We start from the raw sequence: 25,978 nt of genomic DNA on the forward strand, positions 1-25,978 counted from the left end.
TACAACTTATTTTCTTGGTTCTTTTCTACATTTGACCTTTTTTTGAAAATTAATTTAGGCACTAGGAGTTAGCACCATGATTTGATTTAGCCAAATCATCTTATTTTCTAGTAATTGATTTGTCTTATTCAGACCTGAGGCATGGGTCCAACATCATTAATTATTTTTAGCGTGCTTATGGTCATTTAATCTTTTCCTAAAGTATTGTAATGCTTGATTTTATGTAGAATTTGTTACAAATATTATAGGACAGAGATCAAGATACAGGCTTTAAGTAAGATTGATAGATATATAAAACCCACAAAGTGCAACTCATTTGTTTGCTCATTTTGCTGATTAGTTCTTAAATGGTGTCTGTATTATTTATATGGCTCCATAACTAACATCTAGTTATGGTAGTCCTGGGGTTGAGATAGTTTCTTTGTTTTATCCTTGGAAGCTTTGCGAACTAAAGTTTCCACTTTTCTTTGGCTCATATGGGTGGTCTACTTTTTATTTCTAGAGCACATTTTATAGAAAATCTTTCACAGTGATCAAACTTCAACCTGCAGTTTTCGTTATACATTTTTCAACTCCACTTTGTATGTATCCTTTGTGATAGATTTTGTGAATCCTCATGGATTGTTCCATCTTTGAGAAAATATTTATTCGTGTCATCATGATTTGATAAAACATTTCCTCTGTTTCTTGTAGAATACAAACTAATATTCAATAATACTACTTTCTATTTATTTCATGTATCATGAATTTTGCTGCCATTGCAATATGATTCATTTACTCCTATTTGCCCCATGAAAATAGTTCTCTTATGTTAACACGTATAGGTTGGACAGCTTAGGGAGGTTTCAAATAAGACTCATAATGCTGAATTGAAGCTGTTCTTGGAAGTAGAAATTGGACCGGTAAGTAGCTTTGGCATCTTTGAACAACCTGCATGTAATTGGGTGCTCTCTTTTAATATCTCTAGTCACAGTTTAAGTAAAGGTGAAGAGTTTCGCATCAAAAGTTTCAAGTAGCTAGCATATTCTCTGATGCAATTATTTTTCAATTGACAATTGTTGCAACCTAGGACCTTCACTTTCTTCCTCCACCATCGAAAACCAAGGAGGAGATATTACTTTTCTTCAAGCTATATGATCCTGAAAAAGAAGATCTGAAGTATGTATTATAACTTACCTGTTAATTTTGCTATTTTTTTTAATTTCATTTGTGAGAGTAGAAGCCAGTGTAGGATTTGTAGCGGTTCACCATTTGCATATCAGCTAAGCCTTTCTATTGCAGTGGCTGATTTCAGAATGAAGCGCCCCACGTGCGTTGGGCGCCCAGCACAACACTTACCTATAGATATATATTTACTTGTTTTTGGTAGAACTTGTCCTTATTGTTTTCGTGTGTTTTCTTTTGGGGATTGTAGATTTGTAGGAAGACTATTCGTGAAGTCTCTGGGAAAGCCAACTGAAGTTTTCTCAAAATTGATTGAAATGGCTGAATTTCCTCCAAATGAAGAAATTGATCTTTATGAGGTTTGTTTTCCATTCAATGCTGTGGAGTTAGTTTCTGTCAACTCTTTATCTCATCATCTGCATTTTGATATAAATTTTTGGTCTAAAGAGAATGAATGCATAGCAAATGCATAAACCAACATACTTGGAACAATTTAGACAAATATTAAGCTAAATTTGTGAAACCTTGCAAGTTGTATTTTTATTTTTAATTGTGATAGCATTATTTTTACATCATGCATATATTATCAGATTAACCTTATTTTTAATTTTCATTAGCAAAATTGCTGAGTTGAAGCAATAACTATGCTGAAGCAAAAGAAATGATGGATAGCATCATTTGCTGAAAAAAGGAATTTTAGAATTTCTTGTCACGCCTTGTATTTTAGTTTTCCTTCATGTTAAAATTCTTCAGAGTAAGAAGTATAAGTTGGCTAATCATATTGTTGGGACGAAGAAAAACTTATTTTATTAGTTGTTTGTTGAATTTTAACACGAAAAATACAGTTCCCACAAAGTCCAGTTATTGTTTTTACGTAATTCAAGACCATAACCCAGATTTCTTGTATTCCAGTTTAAAATTAACCCAGGAGTAGCTCTTTGCACCTGTTTGGGAACCTTTTTTTTTTAATTTAAGTTTTGGTTTTTGGAAAATGCGTTTTGTCTCAAAATTATCCTGAAACTGACAATTTTCAGATTTTTTTTTTCCAATTCGATGTACTTTTTGCAACATTTGAAAAGTGATCTTTGTGTTTTAGGAGCACACAGTAATGACACTAATTATCAATTGAAATGTTTACGGCAAACTTAAAGTTTTAGTTTTTTCATAATAACTCTTTCTTTTCTCTTTTACCTGGTTTTTTGTTATCAGGCACTAGAACTAATTGTAGGTTAATTTCAAGAATTAGCCTCAGAATTTGTGCATATTAATAAGACGAAATGTTAATTAAATCCTTTTAGTGATTAATTTTTCATTTTTATGTTCCTTTTGAAAATCTTTCTACCAAATAGGAGCAATTAAAGAATTAGTAATCATGTAACTGCCATACCAAATACATTTCCCCTTTTTCCATTAGATTAGCTGTTGAAATACCATTTTACTCTCCAGATATTCGAGTCTAAAAAAGTGTTTTCTTTTAATGTACGAAACATATTTTTAATGCTTTAAGATTTAAAAAAAATTGAAATCTGCTTGTATTTCTCAATTTTTTCCATAGATTTTTTTTAAAAAAAAGGTGCCCAAAAACAGGGCATAAAACTCTCCTTTTAATCATGTGCTTACTTTTCATACATTTATTTATTTATTAGATGAATACGCCTAGTTAGTTAAACATCCTTCTTTACATTTATGTTTTTTGTTTTGTGTCTTATGTTGATAAGGATTTAATTGCACTATACAATATTTAGGAAATAAAGTTCGAACCAACTGTCATGTGTGAGCATATTGACAAGCGGATATCTTTCAAATCAAGCCAGGTAAATACAATGCACAATGTTTTTAACTTTTCTTTGTTGCTTTCCTACTCATTGGCTTGTCTGGATCTCTCTGGATGTAGCTTGAAGATGGAGATATCATTTGCTATCAAAAATCTTTAACATCAACAAATAGAAACCAGTTTCGGTATCCTGATGTTCCTTCCTTCTTGGAGTATGTTCGCAACCGCCAGGTTTGTCTTTCTAATTTATAATTGAGAAGTGAATGTATAACTTCGGTTTCTACCGATGTGAACCTAAAATTGTATTCTTTGTTGAATTGAATCTATCTTTCCAAGTAGGAATATAATCTATCACGTATTTGTAGAGATTTTTTAATCCATCAGTCTTTCAAACTGTCAAATCTGTCATACAGTAGATTTCTCAAACAAATTTATCTCCCATTTTACCATCATCTCTCCATTGCTAACTCTTTGATGGAATGCCAATTCAGCCAAGTGGTCTACATCACTTGCCAACTCAGCAACTATTAATTAATTTAATACAGTTGCTCTTTAAAGTTCTCTTGGAAGAACTCATCAGCATGAGCTCTTATGTCCTTGGCCTGCTGCCCCAGCTTCAACTTCAAAGAGCCTTAGACTTCATCCTCCTGGTTAGGTCCATCATCAACTTCATTATAGTGCACCTCCTTGCCTGTACCTCTACCTCTACTCCTCAATCGCACAACCTATGATGCTATTGGGTTTGCTGTTGGGCTCATAGGAACCACAATCTCAAATGGATTGATTGCTCTAGAAGAGGATGGATCAGAGTTTGAGGTACCTAACAAGCCCCAACCTATATTGCTGAATGAAGTCTTATAGGCATTGTACATGGGTTGGAACACTATGTTGTGTCACTAAACTCTGAATGGTATGGAGTTTGTAATGGAGAAAGACTTGTCACCGACTAGATTTAAGACTTTAGTGCTGGTTTTGAGGTGCGTAAATAATGTTATTTTCGAGTGTTCACGAGGCTGACAGAATCACAAAGGTAGAAGCAAAGAATGGAGAAACCAAATAGAGGCGGATTGATAATGGTTTCTTTGCAGTTGTGCAGGTGGAAGGCATTGTAGGGCAGTAGCCATAGTGTCTCACCCATTTTGAGCCGTGAGAGAGAGATGGATCATTAAGGCCTTCCTTCAGGCCCCCTGGTCTGTCCACCAGTAGTTGAGGGAGTGCAGACTACAGAGACCTCAGTGACAGATAGATCTAGTAATTAACATTCGACCAAAAAGATTTAGTAATTAGCTCTTTCAAATTTTCTTATAAATTCAAGAGAGAATCTGCTTGTATTTAACTACTTGTGTTTGATGCTTCTAAAACAATTGAAGTACAAAATATGAATGCTAATCAGGTTGTGGTGACTACTAAGCAGTGTCTTCTTGGTGGTAATGTCACACCATTGTGATATTATACCTTTACACAGTTTTAATTAGTAACTGTCAAGTGTTTTCTCTGCCTCTTCTTTTCTTAAAATCCATGCTGCACCTCTAAAAGGAACAAAAAATATAAATTGTGGGGTATTTGAGTGAGAAAATTGCAAAATAAACAGTCGGCAAGCAAGAGTGAAGTAACTACCTACCATTTTCTCCATACATTTTCAAAATGTAATATGGGAGATCAGTGCTGACTGGTTGGTATTTGCCAACTTTTGGTCTATTATATTCTTTATTTAATCCTCTACATTCCCACTCTCTTCTGCCCTACCATGGATTTGAGAGGCTTGGTCTCAATGTTTGGATAATATGATGTTGTAGGTTGTTTTTTTTCGGGCTTTGGAGAAGCCAAAGGAGGAGGATTTTTCCTTGGAATTGTAAGTACTTGAGTATATAGATAACTTGTATACTTGATTATTATACCTGCCTAAGTTATCTTTCTAACCTTTTACTCTGATACGATACCTGTTCAGATCTAAACTTTTCACATATGACGATGTTGTTGAAAGGGTTGCACGTCAACTTGGTGTAGATGATCCATCAAAAATTCGTCTTTCATCTCATAACTGCTATTCTCAGCAGCCTAAACCACAACCCATTAAGTACCGGGGTGTGGACCACCTTGTAGACATGCTTGTTCATTATAACCAGGTTATATAACCAATACTAATTGTTTTCAGTGAATCTTGTTACAATTAATTCATACTGATTCAACTGCTACAGACTTCTGACATTTTGTACTATGAGATATTGGATATTCCTCTGCCCGAATTGCAAGGTTTAAAAACTCTGAAAGTAGCATTCCATCATGCCATAAAGGAAGAGGTGGTTTAAACGTTCAGTTCTTCTATGTCTATACTGTTGTTTTATGAAGCTTTCATAAACCTAGATAGTTTTGATTTCAGGTGGTAATTCACATCATCAGACTTCCTAAGAATAGCACCGTAGCTGATGTAATCAATGACCTAAAGACCAAGGTAATTTCATGTATGTGATGTGCTTATTATCTTCTTGAAAGTGTAGTTTGTGACAGAAGGAATATAATTCACTATATGTTGCATTGACTTTATTGTTTTAATTGTGGATGGCAATCTCGATTGATCTTGATATGAATCGCCCAGGTTGGATCGCGATCAATCACTGCTGATCTGTTTCTGGGTGATTTTTCACACATCCCTGCATGTATGTGTGAAATCTAGAATAGTGAGGCTATAATTGATGAAATTAGTGAATTAATTCGTCATAATCATAGGAGAATAGAAGAAATCAGTTGAAATTGGCTGATATCTCTATATGAAGATCTAGAGTTGACTACTAAGTATTGCCTTTATGATAGGAAGAAACCTTGAGAAGATCGATTGTGCCTTGCTAGAAGATAGTTGTGCCGAAGTGGATATGTTCCTGTTCTTGAGTAGGATGATGGGTTTGTCTTCTTGTGTAGGAAGACAAGCATGACCTCTTAAGTTTTTGAAGAAGATGAAGTGCAATGATGGTGTGGGTTCTTCCATGGGTGTTGCTGCATGTGTTGTTATTACAATGGATTACAAGGATTGTCTTGAGTATTGGCTGTTTTAGCTCAGGAACTCAAGAAAGGCTAACTTAGAACTGAGTAAGACTTCGAGTATTTCTCGCCTGCCTTGCTAAGTTTCACACACTAGGATTATATAGGCGTTCTTAGGAGAAGATAAGATAGACCGGGTACACATTTATGGGCCCCATCGCATCTTATCGTATCTTTTCCTTTACAGCTGCCTTATCCCACTTACACTCAATTATTGATTACACTTTATAAAGGAATGGCTCCCCGGGGCTCAGTTCCTTAGAATATATACAAGTGTCCTCTCTGAGTGTCGAACAAGCATAGTTGTCTTCACCTTTAATGAGTGCTGCAATAATAGAGCTTATCGTTTCAGCCAGTTGGTCTTTAATAAAGAGAGGAGCATCTTTGGTCTCATCAATTGTCGCGTCAGTTGTCCTGAACAAATCCTCTTGATCATCATGAATATATGATACTGTGGTCACATAATGAATTAATCGGGACAAAGCATCATCTAATTCATTATTGGTTCCTTCTATGTGCTCAAAGTGCATATCCACTCCTGTTCCTGTGATATAATCCACAAAAGATATTCATCTAACCCGAGAAGGTTTATTTTGTGCGGTTTTGTTGAAGAACTTTATAATTGCATGACAATCTGTTCTGAGAGTAACTTCTTTTTTGTCCAAGTAATGAATCTTCATAGCAGATAATGCTTCCATGCACGCATATATTTCTGCATCTATTGTTGCTTTTACTGAGGGAAATTTTCCGCTTGCGTATGCACAAACTCGTTCTGTGCTTCTTGAGTCAAATTTTGACTTTTTCCACTTGCAAATTCCGCCCCATCCTTCCATTGAACCATCTGTTTCAATAATAATATATGAGTCTCGGGAAGTTCTAAGTCTGGAAGTTCTTGAACTATTTTTCTGATTATTTCCCAATCAGAAGTTTTAAATTGTCGATCACCATTAGGGGAAGTCTTGGAATACAAAGGACCTAAGAGAGTACTTAGTTTCTTTATATATGGCCTGACATAATTGAGAATCCCTAGCCAGGATCTAAGCCCTTTTAGTGTCTGTAGTTTCTGCTCATCAAAGTCGATGATCTTTTTAATAATATGTTGTTGTAGCTTGATCCTTCGATTTCCCACAGTAGCTCCCAGAAACTCAATTTCAGTTTGTGTCATTTTTATCTTTGAGGGTGTAACACCAATCCCTCCTTTGCACATATATCCAACACTTTTGATAAGTATTGTACATGAGTTTCTTCTGAGGGTGAGAAAACCAGTATATCATCAATATATACTATCAGAAATTCTTCACAATCTTGAAACAGTTATCCATTTTTCGCTGGAAAATTGCTGGAGCATTTTTAAGACCGAATGACATGACTAGCCATTCATAAAGACCTTGTGGAACTAAGAAGGCTGTCCAGGGGACTAAATCCGGATTCATCATTACTTGATGGAAACCTGACTTTAAATCAAATTTAGAGAATATCCTGTTGTTTCCAATTTTCTTCAATATGAGGTTAATACTTGGTAATGAATATTGATCTTTGTAGGTATTATCATTCAACGTTTTGTAATTGAATACTAACCTCTCTTTCCCTTTCTTTTCTTTGCCTGTTGCCGGATCAATTGTTGTCCCTGATTGCACAATGAAGGCCATGATTCTATGCCTGCTAGTACTTGGTCTAATGACCTTTAGTGACAATAAAGTCTCAATATGTAATTTAAAACTAGCTTCCATGGCAGGAGTAATATGTTTCAATGGTTTATCCTGAATGGTTAAATCAGGATTAATTATATCCAGAGTGCAAATAACTTTATTCTTTGCCAAATGTAAAATAGGGGTTTCACCAATATAACCGGAATCCTTTAATCTTTACATGCTAGGTGCAAATTGTAACTGGAAATTGGTATTATATCCAAAACATACCTTTGAATTCAATTCTTCATTCAGTGTTATAAATTCTTCTTCCTCCATTTCCAGTTCTGGTATAGCATGTGCCGAGATATTGACTTCCGGGGTAGTATTGATGGTTGTGATACTCCTGTAAAATGTTATTTCTGTCCTCTCAATTTGTAGCCCACCTGCTACTGTTCTGATACAGCCCAAAAGCATTTGAATCCCATCCTTTAAATTCATTTGCAATTGATAAGTAAAAGGGATTCGAAACTTGTGACTACTTATAGTCATCATACCATCTTTAACCTCTTTCTTTGTTTCCTGCTGTGAATTTATCCCCGAGAAAACCACTTTATAATTTATTTCTTCAAAGGCCTCCTCCTTTGGAAGGGCATCTTGACAAATACAACATTTTGTAACACTAGTATCCAGGATGGCTTGTACCTTTGTATCTTGAATTCCCGGAATATGAAAAATAATTTCCATATTATATAATCTGTTAAGCAAGGATTTTGTTGGTGTCGAGAATGCCGCTTCGTTAGTGGAGCTAAAAGATCCATTATCTCTTGGTGTGGATGTTAATATTTCAACTTCTTCTATTTGAGGAGTAATTATTTTTTAAAGAATGAATTGTGCTATGCTGTCACCTGCTTTAAGGGAAATTAGTGCATCTGAATTATTTATAATTAAGATTTGAATTTCACCTCTATAATCAGCATCAATTACTCCTGCTCCGATATCTATCTTCCGATGTAAAGCTGCTCCAGATCTTGGTGTTATTCTTGCATAATATCCTTCTGGAAATTCCATACTTATTCCTGTCTTTGCTAGCATTCTGTCTCTTGCAGGTATGTCAATCATTTGATCTAGGAAAAGATCATACCCTGCTGCTCCTTTGGTGCGTTGTTCAGGAATTTTTGCCGTTGTGATTAACCTTTTAACCTTTAGGAATTCAAAGGTTACCTCTTTCTTCTTTTCCTCCTCCTTCCCCTGTTTGAAAGACATAAATTCCGAGTCAGATACATCATCATCTGTGTCTGCAATTATTATGGATTTCCCTTTTTGTTTATGAAGAGATGCTTGCAGATGCTGTGTGTAGTCTAGTAATTCCCGTATAATCTCTTCTTGTTTTTGGTAAGAAGGTACTATTGGTATCTCCTTATATAGAATGGTTTTGCCTAAATAATACTTAGCACAAGATGGGCAAGCCGTCATTCTGCAATGCAGACAATGAATTCGCATAGTGTCAGTTGTAATCATTTTGCAAAATGTGCAATAAAGATATTTGGAATCCGAGACGGTGGTATTTTCCTCCCAATTATGTTGGCAATTTTTCATTAAGTCGCCCGCATAGATACGGGATCGCCATCCACATTCTTCATCTCTCATCATGAAAACTCCTTCCCATTGTAAATCTTCTAGAGCATACTTTGCATAATTGATAGGGTCGACTTCTCCTTCTGAAAGACTACAAATTGCATCAGAATCAGGTTCATTTAAATCAATAGACAATATATCATAATCAGAAGGTAAATCTAATTGGTCCATGATAGTTGCTCTGGCAATATTTCCTGTTTTTCTTTTACAATCTCTGGCAAAATGTCCAGGCTCCCCACAAATAAAACATTTGCATTTGTGTTGTTGTTCTGTTTTTTTTTTTAAAAAACTTGGACATGTGTATCATGGGGTTTCCCTTTGTAAGTTTTTGACTTTCGTAAGCCAAATTTCTTTTGTTTTCCTTCATAGTAACCAGAAATTGGTATCTCGCTACAAAAAGTCAATTCTTTAACGTTTCTCTGAGTTGCTGCTCTTTTGCAAATCTCTGCAAGATATTGATAAATAAAATGTATTCTAGACATCACACCGATCTGATTACTTGCATGTCGTGTCTTAAAGGCAGCTTCAACATCATTTGCTATTAATGGGGGAAACTTTCTGAATAATTTATCAGATAATTCAGGACTAATGAACATTCTTCCTGATTTTACTGCTAAAACTTTGTAATCATTCAGGAAATTAAATATATCTTTCATATTAGAGCAGGTAAGTCTTTCGAGATTAATATATGTTTGATCTTGTTCTACTGTCGTACCTTGGTAGGGATCTTCTAATAATGAATCTTCGAATGGCAGATAATATATTTTGTGTTTCTCCTGCCATTTGTATCAGCTCATATTCTTGTGCATACATCATTCTCCATTGAATTCACATTTTCTTCTCGTTTTCTCCCAGAAGATTTTCAATATATTGTACCTTTTGCTTATTATCAATCCAGGTACGCTAATTAACCAAGTTATTAGTAATTGGTTCCCATCAAGAAATAACATCATGATACTGACTTATGTCTTCTGGTATAACCAACATGGCACCAGTAGTTTGTTGGGCAGAAGGAAGTGTCCATGTTTGATGATCCATTGCTCTTCCTTTGAATTTGCCTTAGTACGGCCTATTATTTGGAAATTGTGGAGTTGTTCCTTGTGCTGGAGGATAATTAATCCGCCCCATTAATTCCTCGTGTTCCTCCTGTTGTTCGGGATCCATTTCATAAACTTCACAATTTCCACAATTTCCAGATAATGGGTCGTACAATTAATTATCACTAATTAATGGGGCAGATTAATTATCCTCCAGCACAAGGAACAACACAATTTCCAGATAATGGGTTGTACAAAGGCAAATTCAAAGGAAGATCAATGGATCATCAAACATGGACACTTTCTTGCCCAACAAACTATTGGGGCCATGTTGGTCATACCAGAAGACATAGGCCAGTACCATGATGTTATTTCTCGATGAGAATCAATTACTAATAACTTGGTTAATGAGCGTACCTGGATTGATAATAAGCAAAAGGTACAATATATTGAAAATCTTCTGGGAAAAAACGAGAAGAAAATGTGGATTCAATGGAGAATGATGTATGCACAAGAATATGAGGAGCTGATACAAATGGCAGGAGAAACTCAAAATATATTATCTGACATTCGAAGATTCATTCTATTAGAAGATCCCTACCAAGGTACGATAGTAGAACAAGATCAGACATATATTGATCTCCAAAGACTTACTTGTTCTAATATGAAAGATATATTTAATTTCCTGAATGATTACAAAGTTTTAGCAACAAAATCAGGAAGAATGTTCATTAGTCCTGAATTATCTGATAAATTATTCATAAAGCTTCCCCCATTAATAGCAAATGATGTTGAAGCTGCCTTTAAGACACGACATGCAAGTAATCAGATCGGTGTGATGTCTAGAATACATTTTATTTATCAATATCTTGCAGAGATTTGCAAAAGAGCAGCAACTCAGAGAAACGTTAAAGAATTGACTTTTTGTAGTGAGATACCAATTTCTGGTTACTATGAAGGAAAACAAAAGAAATTTGGCTTACGAAAGTCAAAAACTTACAAAGGGAAACCCCATGATACACATGTCCAAGTTTTTTAAAAAAAAGCAGAACAACAACACAAATGCAAATGTTTTATTTGTGGGGAGCCTGGACATTTTGCCAGAGATTGTAAAAGAAAAACAGGAAATATTGCCAGAGCAACTATCATGGACCAATTAGATTTACCTTCTGATTATGATATATTGTCTATTGATTTAAATGAACCTGATTCTGATGCAATTTGTAGTCTTTCAGAAGGAGAAGTCGGCCCTATCAATTATGCAAAGTATGCTCTAGAAGATTTACAATGGGAAGGAGTTTTCATGATGAGAGATGAAGAATGTGGATGGCGATCCCGTATCTATGTGGGCGACTTAATGAAAAATTGCCAACATAATTGGGAGGAAAATACCACCGTCTCGGATTCCAAATATCTTTATTGCACATTTTGCAAAATGATTACAACTGACACTATGCGAATTCATTGTCTGCATTGTAGAATGACGGCTTGCCCATATTGTGCTAAGTATTATTTAGGCAAAACCATTCCATATAAGGAGATACCAATAGTACCTCCTTACCAAAAACAAGAAGAGATTATACGGGAATTACTAGACTACACACAGCATCTGCAAGCATCTTTTCATAAACAAAAAGGGAAATCCATAATAATTGCAGACACAGATGATGATGTATCTGACTCGGAATTTATGCCTTTCAAACAGGGGAAGGAGGAGGAAAAGAAGAAAGAGGTAACCTTTGAATTCCTAAAGGTTAACCATAACGGCAAAAATTCCGGAACAACGCACCAAAGGAGCAGCAGGGTATGATCTTTTCCTAGATCAAATGATTGACATACCTGCAAGAGACAGAATGCTAGCACAAACAGGAATAAGTATGGAATTTCCAGAAGGATATTATGCAAGAATAACACCAAGATCTGGAGCAGCATTACATCGGAAGATGGATATCAGAGCAGGAGTAATTGATGCTGATTATAGAGGTGAAATTCAAATCTTAATTATAAATAATTCAGATGCATTAATTTCCCTTGAAGCAGGTGACATCATAGCACAATTCATTCTTAAAAAAATAATTACTCCTCAAATAGAAGAAGTTGAAATATTAACATCCACACCAAGAGATACTGGATCTTTTGGCTCCACTAACGAAGCGGCATTCTCGGCACCAACAAAATCCTTGCTTAACAGATTATATAATATGGAAATTATTTTTCATATTCCGGGAATTCAAGATACAAAGGTACAAGCCATCCTGGATACTGGTGCTACAAAATGTTGTATTTGTCAAGATGCCCTTCCAAAGGAGGCCTTTGAAGAAATAAATTATAAAGTGGTTTTCTCGGGGATAAATTCACAGCAGGAAACAAAGAAAGAGGTTAAAGATGGTATGATGACTATAAGTAGTCACAAGTTTCGAATCCCTTTTACTTATCAATTGCAAATGAATTTAAAGGATGAGATTCAAATGCTTTTGGGCTGTAACTTTATCAGAACAGTAGCAGGTGGGCTACAAATTGAGGGGACAGAAATAACATTTTACAGGAGTATCACAACCATCAATACTACCCCGGAAGGCACATGCTATACCAGAACTAGAAATGGAGGAAGAAGAATTTATAACACTGAATGAAGAATTGAATTCAAAGGTATGTTTTGGATATAATACCAATTTCCAGTTACAATTTGCACCTATCATGCAAAGATTAAAGGATTGGTGAAAATCCTATTTTACATTGGGCAAAGAATAAAGTTATTTGCACCCTGGATATAATTAATCCTGATTTAACCATTCAGGATAAACCATTGAAACATATTACTCCTGCCATGGAAGCTAGTTTTAAATCACATATTGAGACTTTATTGTCACTAAAGGTCATTAGACCAAGTACTAGCAGGCATAGAACCATGACCTTCATTGTGCAATCAGGGACAACAATTGATCCGGCAACAGACAAAGAAAAGAAAGGGAAAGAGAGGTTAGTATTCAATTACAAAACGTTGAATGATAATACCTACAAAGATCAATATTCATTACTAGGTATTAACCTCATATTGAAGAAAATTGGAAACAACAGGATATTCTCTAAATTTGATTTAAAGTCAGGTTTCCATCAAGTAATGATGAATCCGGATTTAGTCCCCTGGATAGCCTTCTTAGTTCCACAAGGTCTTTATGAATGGCTAGTCATGCCATTCGGTTTTAAAAATGCTCCAGCAATTTTCCAGCGAAAAATGGATAACTGTTTCAAAGATTGTGAAGAATTTCTAATAGTATATATTGATGATATACTGGTTTTATCACCCTTAGAAGAAACTCATGTACAATACTTATCAAAAGTGCTAGATATATGTGCAAAGGAGGGATTGGTGTTACACCCTCAAAGATAAAAATGGCACAAACTGAAATTGAGTTTCTGGGAGCTACTGTGAGAAATCGAAGGATCAAGCTACAACAACATATTATTAAAAAGATCATCGACTTTGATGAGCAGAAACTACAGACACTAAAAGGGCTTAGATCCTGGCTAGGGATTCTCAATTATGCCAGGCCATATATAAAGAAACTAAGTACTCTCTTAGGTCCTTTGTATTCCAAGACTTCCCCTAATGGTGATCGACGATTTAAAACTTCTGATTGGGAAATAATCAGAAAAATAGTTCAAGAACTTCTAGACTTAGAACTTCCCGAGACTCATATATTATTATTGAAACAGATGGTTCAATGGAAGGATGGGGCGGAATTTGCAGGTGGAAAAAGTCAAAATTTGACTCAAGAAGCACAGAACGAGTTTGTGCATACGCAAGCGGAAAATTTCCCTCAGTAAAAGCAACAATAGATGCAGAAATATATGCGTGCATGGAAGCATTATCTGCTATGAAGATTCATTACTTGGACAAAAAAGAAGTTACTCTCAGAACAGATTGCCATGCAATTATAAAGTTCTTCACCAAAATCGCACAAAATAAACCTTCTCGGGTTAGATGGATATCTTTTGTGGATTATATCACAGGAACAGGAGTGGATATGCACTTTGAGCACATAGAAGGAACCAATAATGAATTAGCTGATGCTTTGTCCCGATTAATTCATTATGTGACCACAGTATCATATATTCATGACGATCAAGAGGATTTGTTCAGGACAACTGACGCGACAATTAATGAGACCAAAGATGCTCCTCTCTTTATTAAAGACCAACTGGCTGAAACGATAAGCTCTATTATTGCATCACTCATTAAAGGTGAAGACAACTATGCTTGTTCGACACTCAGAGAGGACACTTGTATATATTCTAAGGAACTGAGCCCCTGGGAGCCGTTCCTTTATAAAGTGTAATCAATAATTGAGTGTAAGTGGGATAAGGCAGCTGTAAAGGAAAAGATACGATAAGATGCGATGGGGCCCATAAATGTGTACTCGGTCTATCTTATCTTCTCCTAAGAACGCCTATATAATCCTAGTGTGTGAAACTTAGCAAGGCAGGCGAGAAATACTCGAAGTCTTACTCAGTTCTAAGTTAGCCTTTCTTGAGTTCCTGAGCTAAAACAGCCAATACTCAAGACAATCCTTGTAATCCATTGTAAAAATTTCCACTGGTATTGTATAACAAGTACTGTTGTGCTTGTTTATTTTCCACTTCCCACTTCTCCACCACGTTTTTATCTATCTTCCGATGTAATGCTGCTCCAGATCTTGGTGCTATTCTTGCATAATATCCTTCTGGAAATTCCATAGTTATTCCTGTCTTTGCTAGCATTCTGTCTCTTGCAGGTATGTCAATCATTTGATCTAGGAAAAGATCATACCCTGCTGCTCCTTTGGTGCGTTGTTCAGGAATTTTTGCCGTTGTGGTTAACCTTTTAACCTTTAGGAATTCAAAGGTTAAAATGTGATAACCCTCACCTTGGGGCCCCTCCAGGATGTTCAATGCGATTTGGAAGGGAAGTAAATCACGTGGGCTTTACCCAACACAGTGGCCTTTTGCATGGGGTTAGGTGACCCGCAATGTATTTCGTACATGACCTATTGCAGCGACATCACATGCAAGTACCAACTGTGCTTGCCCGTGGGGGCAGTTGCATGTGTTCCTAAAATATATCACGGAATGACCCTCCATATATAAATTAATTAAATATTAATATTAGTCTATTTGTTAATCATTAAATTGAACAGCTAATTAATAAGTACATATAATTGTTTATAAATTTAATTATATTAATACTTCAAAAATTAATTTAATATTATTTCGTCAATTATTAACAATTTATTGTTAATTAATTATTTTTATTAGTTTAATTAGTAATTTATATTTTTTGACTTATTGGAAACAGAAACTATTTGAGATTATAAAGGAAAACTTCTGCAATGTGTAATATTCATGTTTGATTATCTATAATTCACATTTTTTTTTTATTTTGAAATATCTTTTATTTTCTTTTTTTATTTTATTTTATTTTTTTAATTTTGATTCTGATCCCACAACCCAATATGGTCTATACATAGTTCTTTATATAATTTCTGATATCCATACTATCACTCATGGTTTTACTGCTTGATGTATAGCTTACAATTTCTTATGGTTCTTTTTCCCCATTTAGGTTGAGCTCTCTCGTCCTGATGCTGAAGTCAGATTACTTGAGGTTTTCTATCACAAGATCTACAAGGTACCATTTTATTATTGATATTTTTAGTGGAAGGTTGAAAAGCTTACATAAGCAAGGTTACTGTTAGTATTTTGACTACTTTTATATGGGATTGGTCCAGAAAATTAATTATCTGCTCAGCTACGTTTGAAAGGTATTACTGGCCTTTTAGCAAATCAAAGTGTCTCATATACCTTAAAAGTGAGAATGTGCTCACATTTGTATTTCTTTTTCTATAGCATGTACTGACAAAAATACTATCCTGTTGGACATTTAGTAACTTTCACCAATTATTTTCCATGCTCCTCTACAGTTGGAAATTCTGTCTACTCAAAGCTTTTTTGAAGTATTCTTGCCTCCATCTTTACTTTTTGTCCATGCAGATATTTCCACCAGGTGAGAAAATTGAAAACATTAATGATCAGTACTGGACTTTACGTGCAGAGGAGGTTAGTTTCCATTTTCAATTTTTCATTGGAGGCTACTTTTAATTAATTTTTTTTTTGTTGATATTCATTATGATGCTGTCTTATGTGCTAGTAACCTAGCAGGTCTATCATTGTAAAGACAAATTTGGGTGGTTTTGTTACATATATTTGTGATTTATGATTTTTCTAATAAGTATTGTCCTTGCAGATTCCGGAGGAAGAGAAAAGCCTTGGCCTTCATGATCGCTTGATTCATGTCTATCACTTTACTAGAGATTCTAATCAGAACCAAATGGTAACTTTAATGTGTTTGAGTTGTCATTTTGCTATATCTTCACAAAGTAGAATAGAATCATATCTTTTCTAATAAAGTCTGGTGTAGTTTATTTTCTCCACCAACAAAATTCATGTATGTTTCCTTTTACCTCTATCATAGCATTTTTCTCTACAAGGTTTCCGAGCTAAGTGCCAAAATAATTTTATTGTTTAGTCTTTTGTCTCTCTTATGCTGTTCTCTAGTTCGTGGAGATGTGAAGATTTTACATTCTCCTGTTTGACATCTTATTATCTTTTTGAAGTAATATATGTGGCAAACTTTACTCAGTCTCACTCGTGATATTAAGTCTCCTACATATATTCTAATTTCTCTGCAATCCTTGATAAGTCATTTCATTAGCAAGCATAGGAATTATGGTATCTTCCATTTGATATTCATGAAGATTTTACCGATTTGAAAATCAGATATATCTTTTTAAAGTCTGGCAGGATTGTCAAGTCTCTCAATTCCAACAAATGTTATGTCTTGATCATGCGTTGCGTGTTTCTTCTTCATTTTTATTTTCTACATAAGGTAGTTTTCTACTTTATGTGAACGAGAGTTATAAGTTACTAGATTCATTTTTTTATATTGTGTAATAGGTTTGATCCCACAGACTTTATTATTTTTGTTGGATGTTATGTTTGCGTCTCATTTATATGTGAGGTATTAGTTATATTTTAAGAGTACAATTCTTTCTTCTCAACTAATGCAATTGTCTTTATCCATCAATTCTGCAATTTCTTTTCATGCTTCTGTTTGTTCAAATTTAATAGAGAGAGATTTCCATATGCTTCATTGCATACTTGAATTTTCTGCTAAAGCCGGAACCATATATCCATGGAGAAGGAACCCAAAATTGACCCCAGAACTATTGAGGGCGTTATTTATTTTAAATCTATGGTGCCTTTTCAATATCGTTTCCCCTTTTGCACAATGGCTATTTGGGTTTCTCAGCTTGGATTATGTTGTGGGTGTCAATACACCCTACACCACGTGATTTACTGATTTAATTTCTTGAAAAAATTGTTTCTAGCCATGAAACTTCCCCTTTTTTCCCCCTCTGTTTGAATTCTCTTACATGCCAATAACGGACATTCCATTTTCTTAATTATTTTTTCTTTGTTTTCAACTCTGTTTTTTATATCATATTTTATGGGTATAATTAGTTAATTTATCTTAATCATGTTTCTTTTGTTCATCCCCAAAATCAATCATTTAATGCTTCCTTGCAGCAAGTTCAGAATTTTGGAGAGCCTTTCTTCCTTGTTATTAAGGAAGGTGAGACTTTAACCGATATCAAAATACGCATTCAGAAGAAACTGCAAGTTCCCGATGATGAATTTTCAAAGGTATTTTACTATTTTTTCTTGTTACTTTTGTGACTTTTAGTACTTATTTAAAGGTCAATGAATCTAATATAATTCTTTTGTTCAATCAGTGGAAGTTTGCTTTTATATCACTTGGACGTCCTGAATACCTCCAGGATTCAGACATTGTATCCAATAGATTTCAGGTATGTTTATTTTGTTGTTTGTTTCTGTTTTTTAGTCCCTATGACATAGTTTAAGTTGGTGCAGAGAAGAGATATTTATGGAGCCTGGGAGCAGTATCTTGGTTTAGAGCATTCCGACACTGCTCCAAAAAAAGCTTACACGACTAATCAGGTAAACTTCCCTTGAGCTTGTTATGACTCTGTTTCATCAATTTGGCAAAATATCAGTAATACTGTGTTTTCCCTGCAGAACCGTCACACCTTCGAGAAGCCAGTGAAAATTTATAATTGAAAGTGACTAGATCCCCTCCCAAAACATCCCATGCTGTCATCTCACAAGTGCATGGATAGCGGAGAATGACATGTAGATTTTAGAAATAAATGCAGCAAGGTGAGGTGAAATGAAGTGGGATCTCGTCACCAGAATTGTTCTGGTGTTGCTGAGAGGACGTTGACGACAGAATCGGTGCTCTATCTTCAGCTCCTGTAATGGTTTGCCCATGTTCTTGGTATAACTTTTCTCCCTATATTAGGTTTCCACATTGTTGGTTCAGTATAATTTGGTATATAAGATTTTGGATTAGGAGGGCAGTTATAGGGTATAGTTGGGTGTCTCTTTTGACCTTTCACTTTTTTGTCTATCCCTCTTTACCACCTTCGTTATATGTTCGACCTTTCTTCTTGGGTTGTAAAATAGGGCGATTTGATGTAACAGGTTGCCTTAGTGTTCCATGACCATGTACAAGAAAGAACCGACGAAGACTCCACTCCATGTATCATGTTCAGACTCGTACACAATTTTTCTCTACGACGAGAATACCGAGTGCAACTTCTTAATTTTAAATGATGTTTATCCATCTATAGCAAGCAGGCAGTCCATTTCGTTTTGCTTCATATTTAACACTATTTGTTGTTTATAAGTTGGATGTGATTAGTTCTCTACCCTTGGTGATCGTTAATGTTACTTATAGCATCTTATATTCTCAGTTGATCGATCGGTTCAGTCAGTAGTCACTCTGCCTGACTGGATCATTGAAAAGCTTCGTTGAAAGGTATCTTGTGTAAAGTGAAATAAAAAAAAGTTAGCTGAATGGCCTAATGGTTGAACCGGTCCAGTTATAAAAACATTGCTGTTTGTTCGTGTTCAGTGTCCATCTTTTGGGTCGTGATTTTCCACCTGAAACTGAATTAAAATTTGGATATCGTAATGCACGTGCGAATTGAAGTCTATTGAATAAACCATTGTCCTTCCAATATTGAATAACTTAATCCACAATAAGAATAAAATGGCATGTTAAAGTTGAAATGGAATGAACTAAGCTAATAAAATAATAATTAGTATTGATTCTTGGATGACAATCTCTTATGGTCAACTACAATCCTGTTGATGTGATTTTTTTTTTCACAAAGTACTTACATAATGAATTGGTTAACTAAAGTGAAACCAAATTAACAACCAACCTAGGTTAGTCCCTAATGCTGAGACAAACTTTGGAAGAAGAATAAATAGAACAATATAAAAGCCTTTGGAGATAAACACACCAGAACAAGGAGAATACGTAATTGTAAATTTGCACCAGAAATAACTTGTGTCTATAAGCAAGTTTAGTTCATATGTTAGTGAACTACAAAATAAGATACAGACATAAGTACAAAATGTGCAGCATGAAATGCTACTCCAGGTTAGACAAGACAAACCACAGGCACCACGGCCTGATTCCGACTTCCGGACGCACAAGCTGCTTGAACATCTGTGGCAAAGGCTCGCAAATTTACGTAAATAAACAGTTGCAGGAAGTGTCACCTTTCCATTACCGGACTGGTTTCTTTAATCATCGAGGATGGAAGTGATGTTAGCAGTATAAACACCATCAGAAAACTGAGCCGCTCCAGAATTGCACCTCTCAGAGAAGGATTCATAACCGCAGCAGGAAGCCCAAAGGCATTACCATCAGGCACTTCTTTTTGAGAGCAGATAGATTTGAGAGCAACATTTAGGGCAAGTGAAGTAGGTTCCGTCTTCAGACTGCAAAACAAAACAATAAATAAATACATAAATGTATCCTTCAAAACACGCATGTCATTGATGTACAATGCAGGAATTGTTAAAGACTAAGATTAAATTAACCAAAGGAGTTCATTGATTCTGAACATACAAAGACTGGAAAGTAGTCCCCTCAGAGCTCATCACAGACCAAACACCATACACAACCCATGGCGGAATAATTGCATCCTTTAGTTCGACACTAAAGCAAAGATCACCGACGGATATACCAGGTATAGTTTCTGTATAGCTAGCATCTGAGCCACTGGATGAAGGAACGACCATATCACCTTTCCGTATCTCCTTACATGTCATCTAAAAATCAGCAGAAATCTTCAGTAAGCATACTAGTAGAAACAGCATTACAAGAACAGTGATCACAAAAAGTCTGCATGCACACTTACCTCTGGAACATGTAAAGTTGCATTCTGGAATGGGACAGATGCATACAAGACAGGAACATCTGAACCAGTAAAGGAATTCAAGGTTTCCCTAAAGAGCACATAGCCAGTAAACAATTAGCAGTCAACGATTTCTTTTAAGGCTGCGTTCACAGTTAGCTGTTAGAAATTGAATACCTATAATTTATGAGTATATCATATAGGGATTGGACCTCCTCATGCCCACTAAATGAAAGGAGGGACCGAGAGGTATTGTTATCCACTTCCCCCGTTGTAGATTTTGGATGGAAAATCTGCATAATGATCACAAGTTATCATCATGCTTGAGTTAAGTTATAAAGCATAGCAAAGCCTGAAAAGACAGTTATTGATACCTGGCCCAATCTTTTCTTCTCAATTTCCATAAGTTCAACCAAGTCATCCTCAGTTGATCTATCCACTTCAACTTCACCAAATGGCATAGTAAAACTTATTTTCTGATAATTATAAAGTTCAAAGTTTATCAGACAAAGAAGTTAGCTATTTACAACCCTTCTCAACAGAAAATGAAATTTCAAAATGAACGCAACTAAATCCTTTTCTCCATTGTCTGAAAAAGTTCATCTATGAGCATAAAAAAATTAGGATGTTATTAAAAAAAATAATAATTAATTTGATACTTTTGTGTGATTTTATGATTTCAGATTGTGTCATTTAGTTATTGCTGTGTGTGCTTCCTATTTTGAAGTTGCAACATATTATCATCTTCTCCCATATTTTCGACCAACTCATTAGCTTTTCACAAGCGTATATTCAACTCCAAAACTCAAAAGTGTATATTCAACAAACCCAATTTACTTGCTTCATCAACTTGGCAGCCATCACTCTAGTTGGTCTCTAGGAACTAACTATTAACTAGTAAATTTTATATATATATATATATATATCTATATATATAATTTTTATTCCATTTTTTAAAATCTTAGTTATAAAGACCCATTATTGAGTCTTACTAATTACTATAAATCAGATAAAACTAGACCTTGTTTCTAGGAGAATAAATCTTTTTTACATTCTATAAGAGAGCTCCCACATCCTTATGCAATGTATTCTTTAATTTTTAATAATATTCTCATCAGTTTTTCTTTGAGTGAGTTCTTTACCATACCTATGAAACGAGCACAACTAAATTGTATTGATCAATTGTTACCTACCATGAATATATTAATCACTGTCTGATAATGAAAACGTAAGTTCTATTCAGTTGATACTCAATGAAACATTTGCCTCGTTCCAAGCAAATGCAGAGAGGCATATAGTATGCAATTTAAATGATTAGACTAGAAGTTAAGAATAATAAATGCAATCCAAGCTACCTAATGAAATAGCTGAGCATACATTTTTTCTTAGCAAGGATCGTAGACCATGTGTAGATTGTGATATGTAAGCATTACATGAGCGCTTCTTTTTCCCAAGTAAGTTGCCCCCAATGAACAAAACCACAAACTGCACAGTATAAACTGCAATTTTCACAAGAATCAAATGCACATACAAGAATGCATTCTGAATAAAATAAAGGAGAGGTCAGCATCAATAAATAAAGATTGACGTGTAAGAAATCATAGTATTTTGTGATGCCATAATCAAATCTTCATAAAAACAAATAATGCTGTGCTAGAAAACATAGTATTTTGTGACGGTATAATCAAATCTTTATAAATTCAGATAACATTGTTAACTGAAGACTTCTTAATGCATGTAACTTCTTGCGCCAAGTAATAGTAAGCTGTAATTTGTATAAATTATTTTTTAGTCTGTCACAGAATTGCAATGCCTGTTTATCCAAGAATAGCCATCACATAAAAAAATAATTCTTCAGGTCATAATAATGTAGTAACAGCAAAGAGAGATGCAGGTTGTCTAACCAACTATTTAGTGAAATAGTTGTTGAAGATGATAGAAGACTAATATGATTAAAGTTTAGTGAAATACCATAGAACATGTTACAAATGTTCTTTCTTAGCATGTAGTATAGGCTTCGAAACGAATCTTCCCAATCCTGCTGCCTTTTCAGCCAAAAGTGTGAGTCTAAAAAATTATGAATATAAATGGCAAAATACAAGAGTCAGTAGCCAACCTATACAAAAGAATAATATATAAAAAAAGAAAAGTAGTTCAATAACTGACCATCCTTTCCAGCAGATGAGGCCAAAACTGACACAACTGAAGCAGGTAGAGAAGACTGAGGATATACCCATGAGTGCAGTGATTTATAGAATTTCACCTGGGGAGTAGCACCATCTACAGTTGTTGACCACAAGCTGTATGGATTACAACTTGCATCAATTGAAGGAGTTGCAAATGACCTGTGACACCTACATGCGAAATTAACCTTTTTTTCATCAAAGGCGATAAAACATGGAGAGAGACTACAAATTCGGCATCAGAATATACTGAAAACAATTATGATAATCAGGAGTATTCAATAATAACAAAGTCCAAAGCAGACAAGCTGGTTCGTAAACATCAACAAATCCCAATGCCAGTTCAATTTTTTCTATGCTCAGAACTACCCGAAACAAATCACCTAACCAACATGAGTGCTCAAGCCAAGTTGCAATAGGTTGACCTGGCCTGACTAAATTAGAACATCTAAATGTATCAAGTGTTTATAAACTAGAATCAAAGTTGGAAACTATGTTACTCGTACTTGGATACGAATAACCAATGTAGGTAGTGCCTAACATAGTTATTTCTAGAATCTTTTATATGTGATCAACAGAAATATTAAGTGCACACTTAAAGTGTCAGAGTCAAGGTGTAGGACAACACAGGTATGGAGAAGATAGATGAGAAGTACAAATAAATGTCCACACAAAGGATCACAATCCAATTGTTTCCAGCAGACATAAACCATTGTCTCGATCATTGGAATAAAGCTAACCCATAGCATTAGCATTAATGATACATGTCTCTAACCACAGATATCCACACTCACCAAGAGAATCAAACGATAAACTGTGAGCACAACTAAGTTCATGCAGATGGATTACCATACCAAGAAGTTATCTGGAAATCACCTTAAAAGGTATAGATAGGCTATTAAATGGCAATTCACTTGAATCATAAATAAAACAAGGAACAAGGTGTTGTGTATATGCTTCTGCATCAGATATTCAGTAGGTAGTATATGCAAGTAGATTCTTATGAAAGGTGTAAATGACCTCACCACATCGACAGTAATACCTTCTTTGATGCCACATTAATTTAATTATTAGTTTAACAAGGGCTAAGCAAACAAGTCCAACAAACCAAATTTATACCATTCTTGTTAATAAAACCAACGAAATTATTTTCTAAAAAAATCCATATATGTCAAAACTTAGTAATGAGAATATGCTAGACACTAATTTGAACAAGTCTAAAGGTTGAACCTCTCAGCATATAAAAATAAAAGAGATGCTCAAGAGATGAACAAATTAGGACATCTAAATCATGTCATGTGCTTATAAACTAGAATCATAATTATAAAAAGTTAAAAACTAGTGGAATCATACTTAGAAAATTGAGGGAAAAGAAACTGTATCCCAGAAACAGTCCACACAAAAGATCACTATCCATTTGCTTTTAGCAGATACAATCCATCTTCTCATTCAAATTTTTACTTATTGTCACTAAACTATGGTCTCCATCGTCTATAGAACAAAGCATATTTAATAAGCAATTTGCACCTCATTAAATTTAGGTATAGAGTGTCACCAATTGATAACTAGATACAGAAATCAATAAATGACTATAGACTCAGCATGTTTAAACTTTGTACATATTACAATTTACAAAGAATATATCTAAGGAGTCTGACTATAACACTCACCATTTAACAGAGGATGATAAAACCAACCGCAAGCTGGTTTTCAAGGTAAAATCAAAAGGGATTCTAGGACTTGGAATCTCAAACTCAGAAGTAATTCTAGGACCTGGCATCTCAAATTCAGAACAAAAAGCACTTGAATTTGGAGATTGATTGTCAATTTTTCCAGAATCAACTGGCACCGAAGTTGAATTGGTAGGAATATTACGAGCATCCAACTCCTTTAGGGCTTTTTCCTAGGAAACACATCACATGAACATGATGAGAAATGGTACCAAACAAAGTTAGGAGCATAAACTAGAGAGATAGCAAATTTGCAGAAGATATACCATATCAATTTTGGCAGGAATATCAAGATTCTCATCTCCCATATGGAGCTCCACAACATTGCGCAGCATATTTTGGCTACATCTATCAATCTTCCTGAAACCTTGGTAATTTTTCTCTATGCACGTTTTATCAGCACCTTCAGTTTTATTTAACATAGTCACATTTTCACTGCATTAAAGAAGGAACTTCTCTTTAATTTGTCCATTAGTAGGAACAGTGAAACTAAATGAAGATAGTTTGAAGTACAAGAAAAGCAAGTAATACCACAAAATTGATGTTTTGCCCTCAGCTGGTAAAGAAGGATCAGAAGGGTTAGGAATAACATTAGGATATCCATCAACACTAGAGAATTCCTGTTTAGCAAATTCATCCAATTTAGCGTTCAGTTACGTATTGCTATTTAGGTGTGGAGTTGTTCCTTGTGCTGGAGGATAATTAATCCGCCCATTAATTCCTCGTGTTCCTCTGTTGTTGGGATCCATTTCATAAACTTCACAATAATTTCCAGATAATGGTCGTACAATTGGGTATCACTAATTAATGGGGACTGATTAATTATCCTCCAGCACAAGGAACATACAATTTCCAGATAATGGTTGTACAAAGGCAAATTCAAGGAAGATCAATGGTCATCAAACATGGACACTTTCTTGCCCAACAAACTATTGGGGCCATGTTGGTCATACCAGAAGACATAGGCCAGTACCATGATGTTATTTCTCGATGAGAATCAATTACTAATAACTTGGTTAATGAGCGTACCTGGATTGATAATAAGCAAAAGGTACAATATATTGAAAATCTTCTGGGAAAAAACGAGAAGAAAATGTGGATTCAATGGAGAATGATGTATGCACAAGAATATGAGGAGCTGATACAAATGGCAGGAGAAACTCAAAATATATTATCTGACATTCGAAGATTCATTCTATTAGAAGATCCCTACCAAGGTACGATAGTAGAACAAGATCAGACATATATTGATCTCCAAAGACTTACTTGTTCTAATATGAAAGATATATTTAATTTCCTGAATGATTACAAAGTTTTAGCAACAAAATCAGGAAGAATGTTCATTAGTCCTGAATTATCTGATAAATTATTCATAAAGCTTCCCCCATTAATAGCAAATGATGTTGAAGCTGCCTTTAAGACACGACATGCAAGTAATCAGATCGGTGTGATGTCTA

General features: G+C 34.9%; 2 protein-coding genes and 1 long non-coding RNA gene across 6 annotated transcripts in view; 2 read left to right on the top strand and 1 right to left on the bottom strand.

Annotated features, from left to right (window-relative positions):
- The window catches only part of LOC122040614 (ubiquitin C-terminal hydrolase 12-like), a 30,938-nt gene extending 11,931 nt beyond the window's left edge, over positions 1-19,007 (top strand). For all 4 annotated transcript variants that reach the window (XM_042599987.1, XM_042599988.1, XM_042599985.1 and 1 more), the window contains 16 exons: positions 825-902; positions 1,070-1,158; positions 1,415-1,523; positions 2,910-2,978; positions 3,059-3,169; positions 4,735-4,790; positions 4,887-5,064; positions 5,137-5,238; positions 5,319-5,390; positions 15,880-15,945; positions 16,308-16,373; positions 16,561-16,647; positions 17,904-18,020; positions 18,110-18,184; positions 18,249-18,335; positions 18,414-19,007. In XM_042599987.1, coding sequence (XP_042455921.1) covers positions 825-902; positions 1,070-1,158; positions 1,415-1,523; positions 2,910-2,978; positions 3,059-3,169; positions 4,735-4,790; positions 4,887-5,064; positions 5,137-5,238; positions 5,319-5,390; positions 15,880-15,945; positions 16,308-16,373; positions 16,561-16,647; positions 17,904-18,020; positions 18,110-18,184; positions 18,249-18,335; positions 18,414-18,455 — 1,404 coding nt within the window. In that variant the 3' untranslated portion in view covers positions 18,456-19,007. The remainder of the gene's footprint in view (positions 1-824; positions 903-1,069; positions 1,159-1,414; positions 1,524-2,909; positions 2,979-3,058; positions 3,170-4,734; positions 4,791-4,886; positions 5,065-5,136; positions 5,239-5,318; positions 5,391-15,879; positions 15,946-16,307; positions 16,374-16,560; positions 16,648-17,903; positions 18,021-18,109; positions 18,185-18,248; positions 18,336-18,413) is intronic.
- Positions 11,332-15,873, top strand: LOC122040616. The gene is made up of 3 exons (XR_006128662.1): positions 11,332-12,260; positions 12,369-12,665; positions 12,772-15,873. It is a non-coding gene; the product is annotated as an uncharacterized LOC122040616 (long non-coding RNA).
- Positions 19,008-19,780: 773 nt separating the features above from the next.
- LOC122043502 lies at positions 19,781-25,484 on the bottom strand. Its single transcript, XM_042604136.1, has 14 exons — positions 25,452-25,484; positions 25,053-25,141; positions 24,788-24,956; positions 24,462-24,694; positions 22,775-22,962; positions 22,580-22,675; positions 21,986-22,107; positions 20,983-21,084; positions 20,786-20,901; positions 20,612-20,699; positions 20,320-20,522; positions 19,968-20,189; positions 19,862-19,914; positions 19,781-19,788 (listed from the first exon to the last, which is right to left on the bottom strand). Exons 1-14 carry the CDS (start codon positions 25,482-25,484, stop codon positions 19,781-19,783), a joined length of 1,722 nt encoding a protein of 573 aa, XP_042460070.1.
- Positions 25,485-25,978: the final 494 nt, after the last annotated feature.

The sequence above is a fragment of the Zingiber officinale genome, chromosome 2A, assembly GCF_018446385.1.
Source record: "Zingiber officinale cultivar Zhangliang chromosome 2A, Zo_v1.1, whole genome shotgun sequence".
Lineage (NCBI taxonomy): Eukaryota > Viridiplantae > Streptophyta > Magnoliopsida > Zingiberales > Zingiberaceae > Zingiber > Zingiber officinale.

What these genes read in the sequence shown, in the direction of transcription:
- LOC122043502 (XM_042604136.1), bottom strand. Translation starts at nt 25,484, where the DNA reads ATGTCTTCTGGTATGACCAACATGGCCCCAATA. An exon ending in GATCCTTGCTAAGAAAAAAT is followed by an intron (nt 21,085 to 21,985) that starts GTATGCTCAGCT and finishes TATAATTATCAG; the next exon opens with AAAATAAGTTTTACTATGCC. An exon ending in ACCAGTCCGGTAATGGAAAG is followed by an intron (nt 19,915 to 19,967) that starts GTGACACTTCCT and finishes CCTTTGCCACAG; the next exon opens with ATGTTCAAGCAGCTTGTGCG.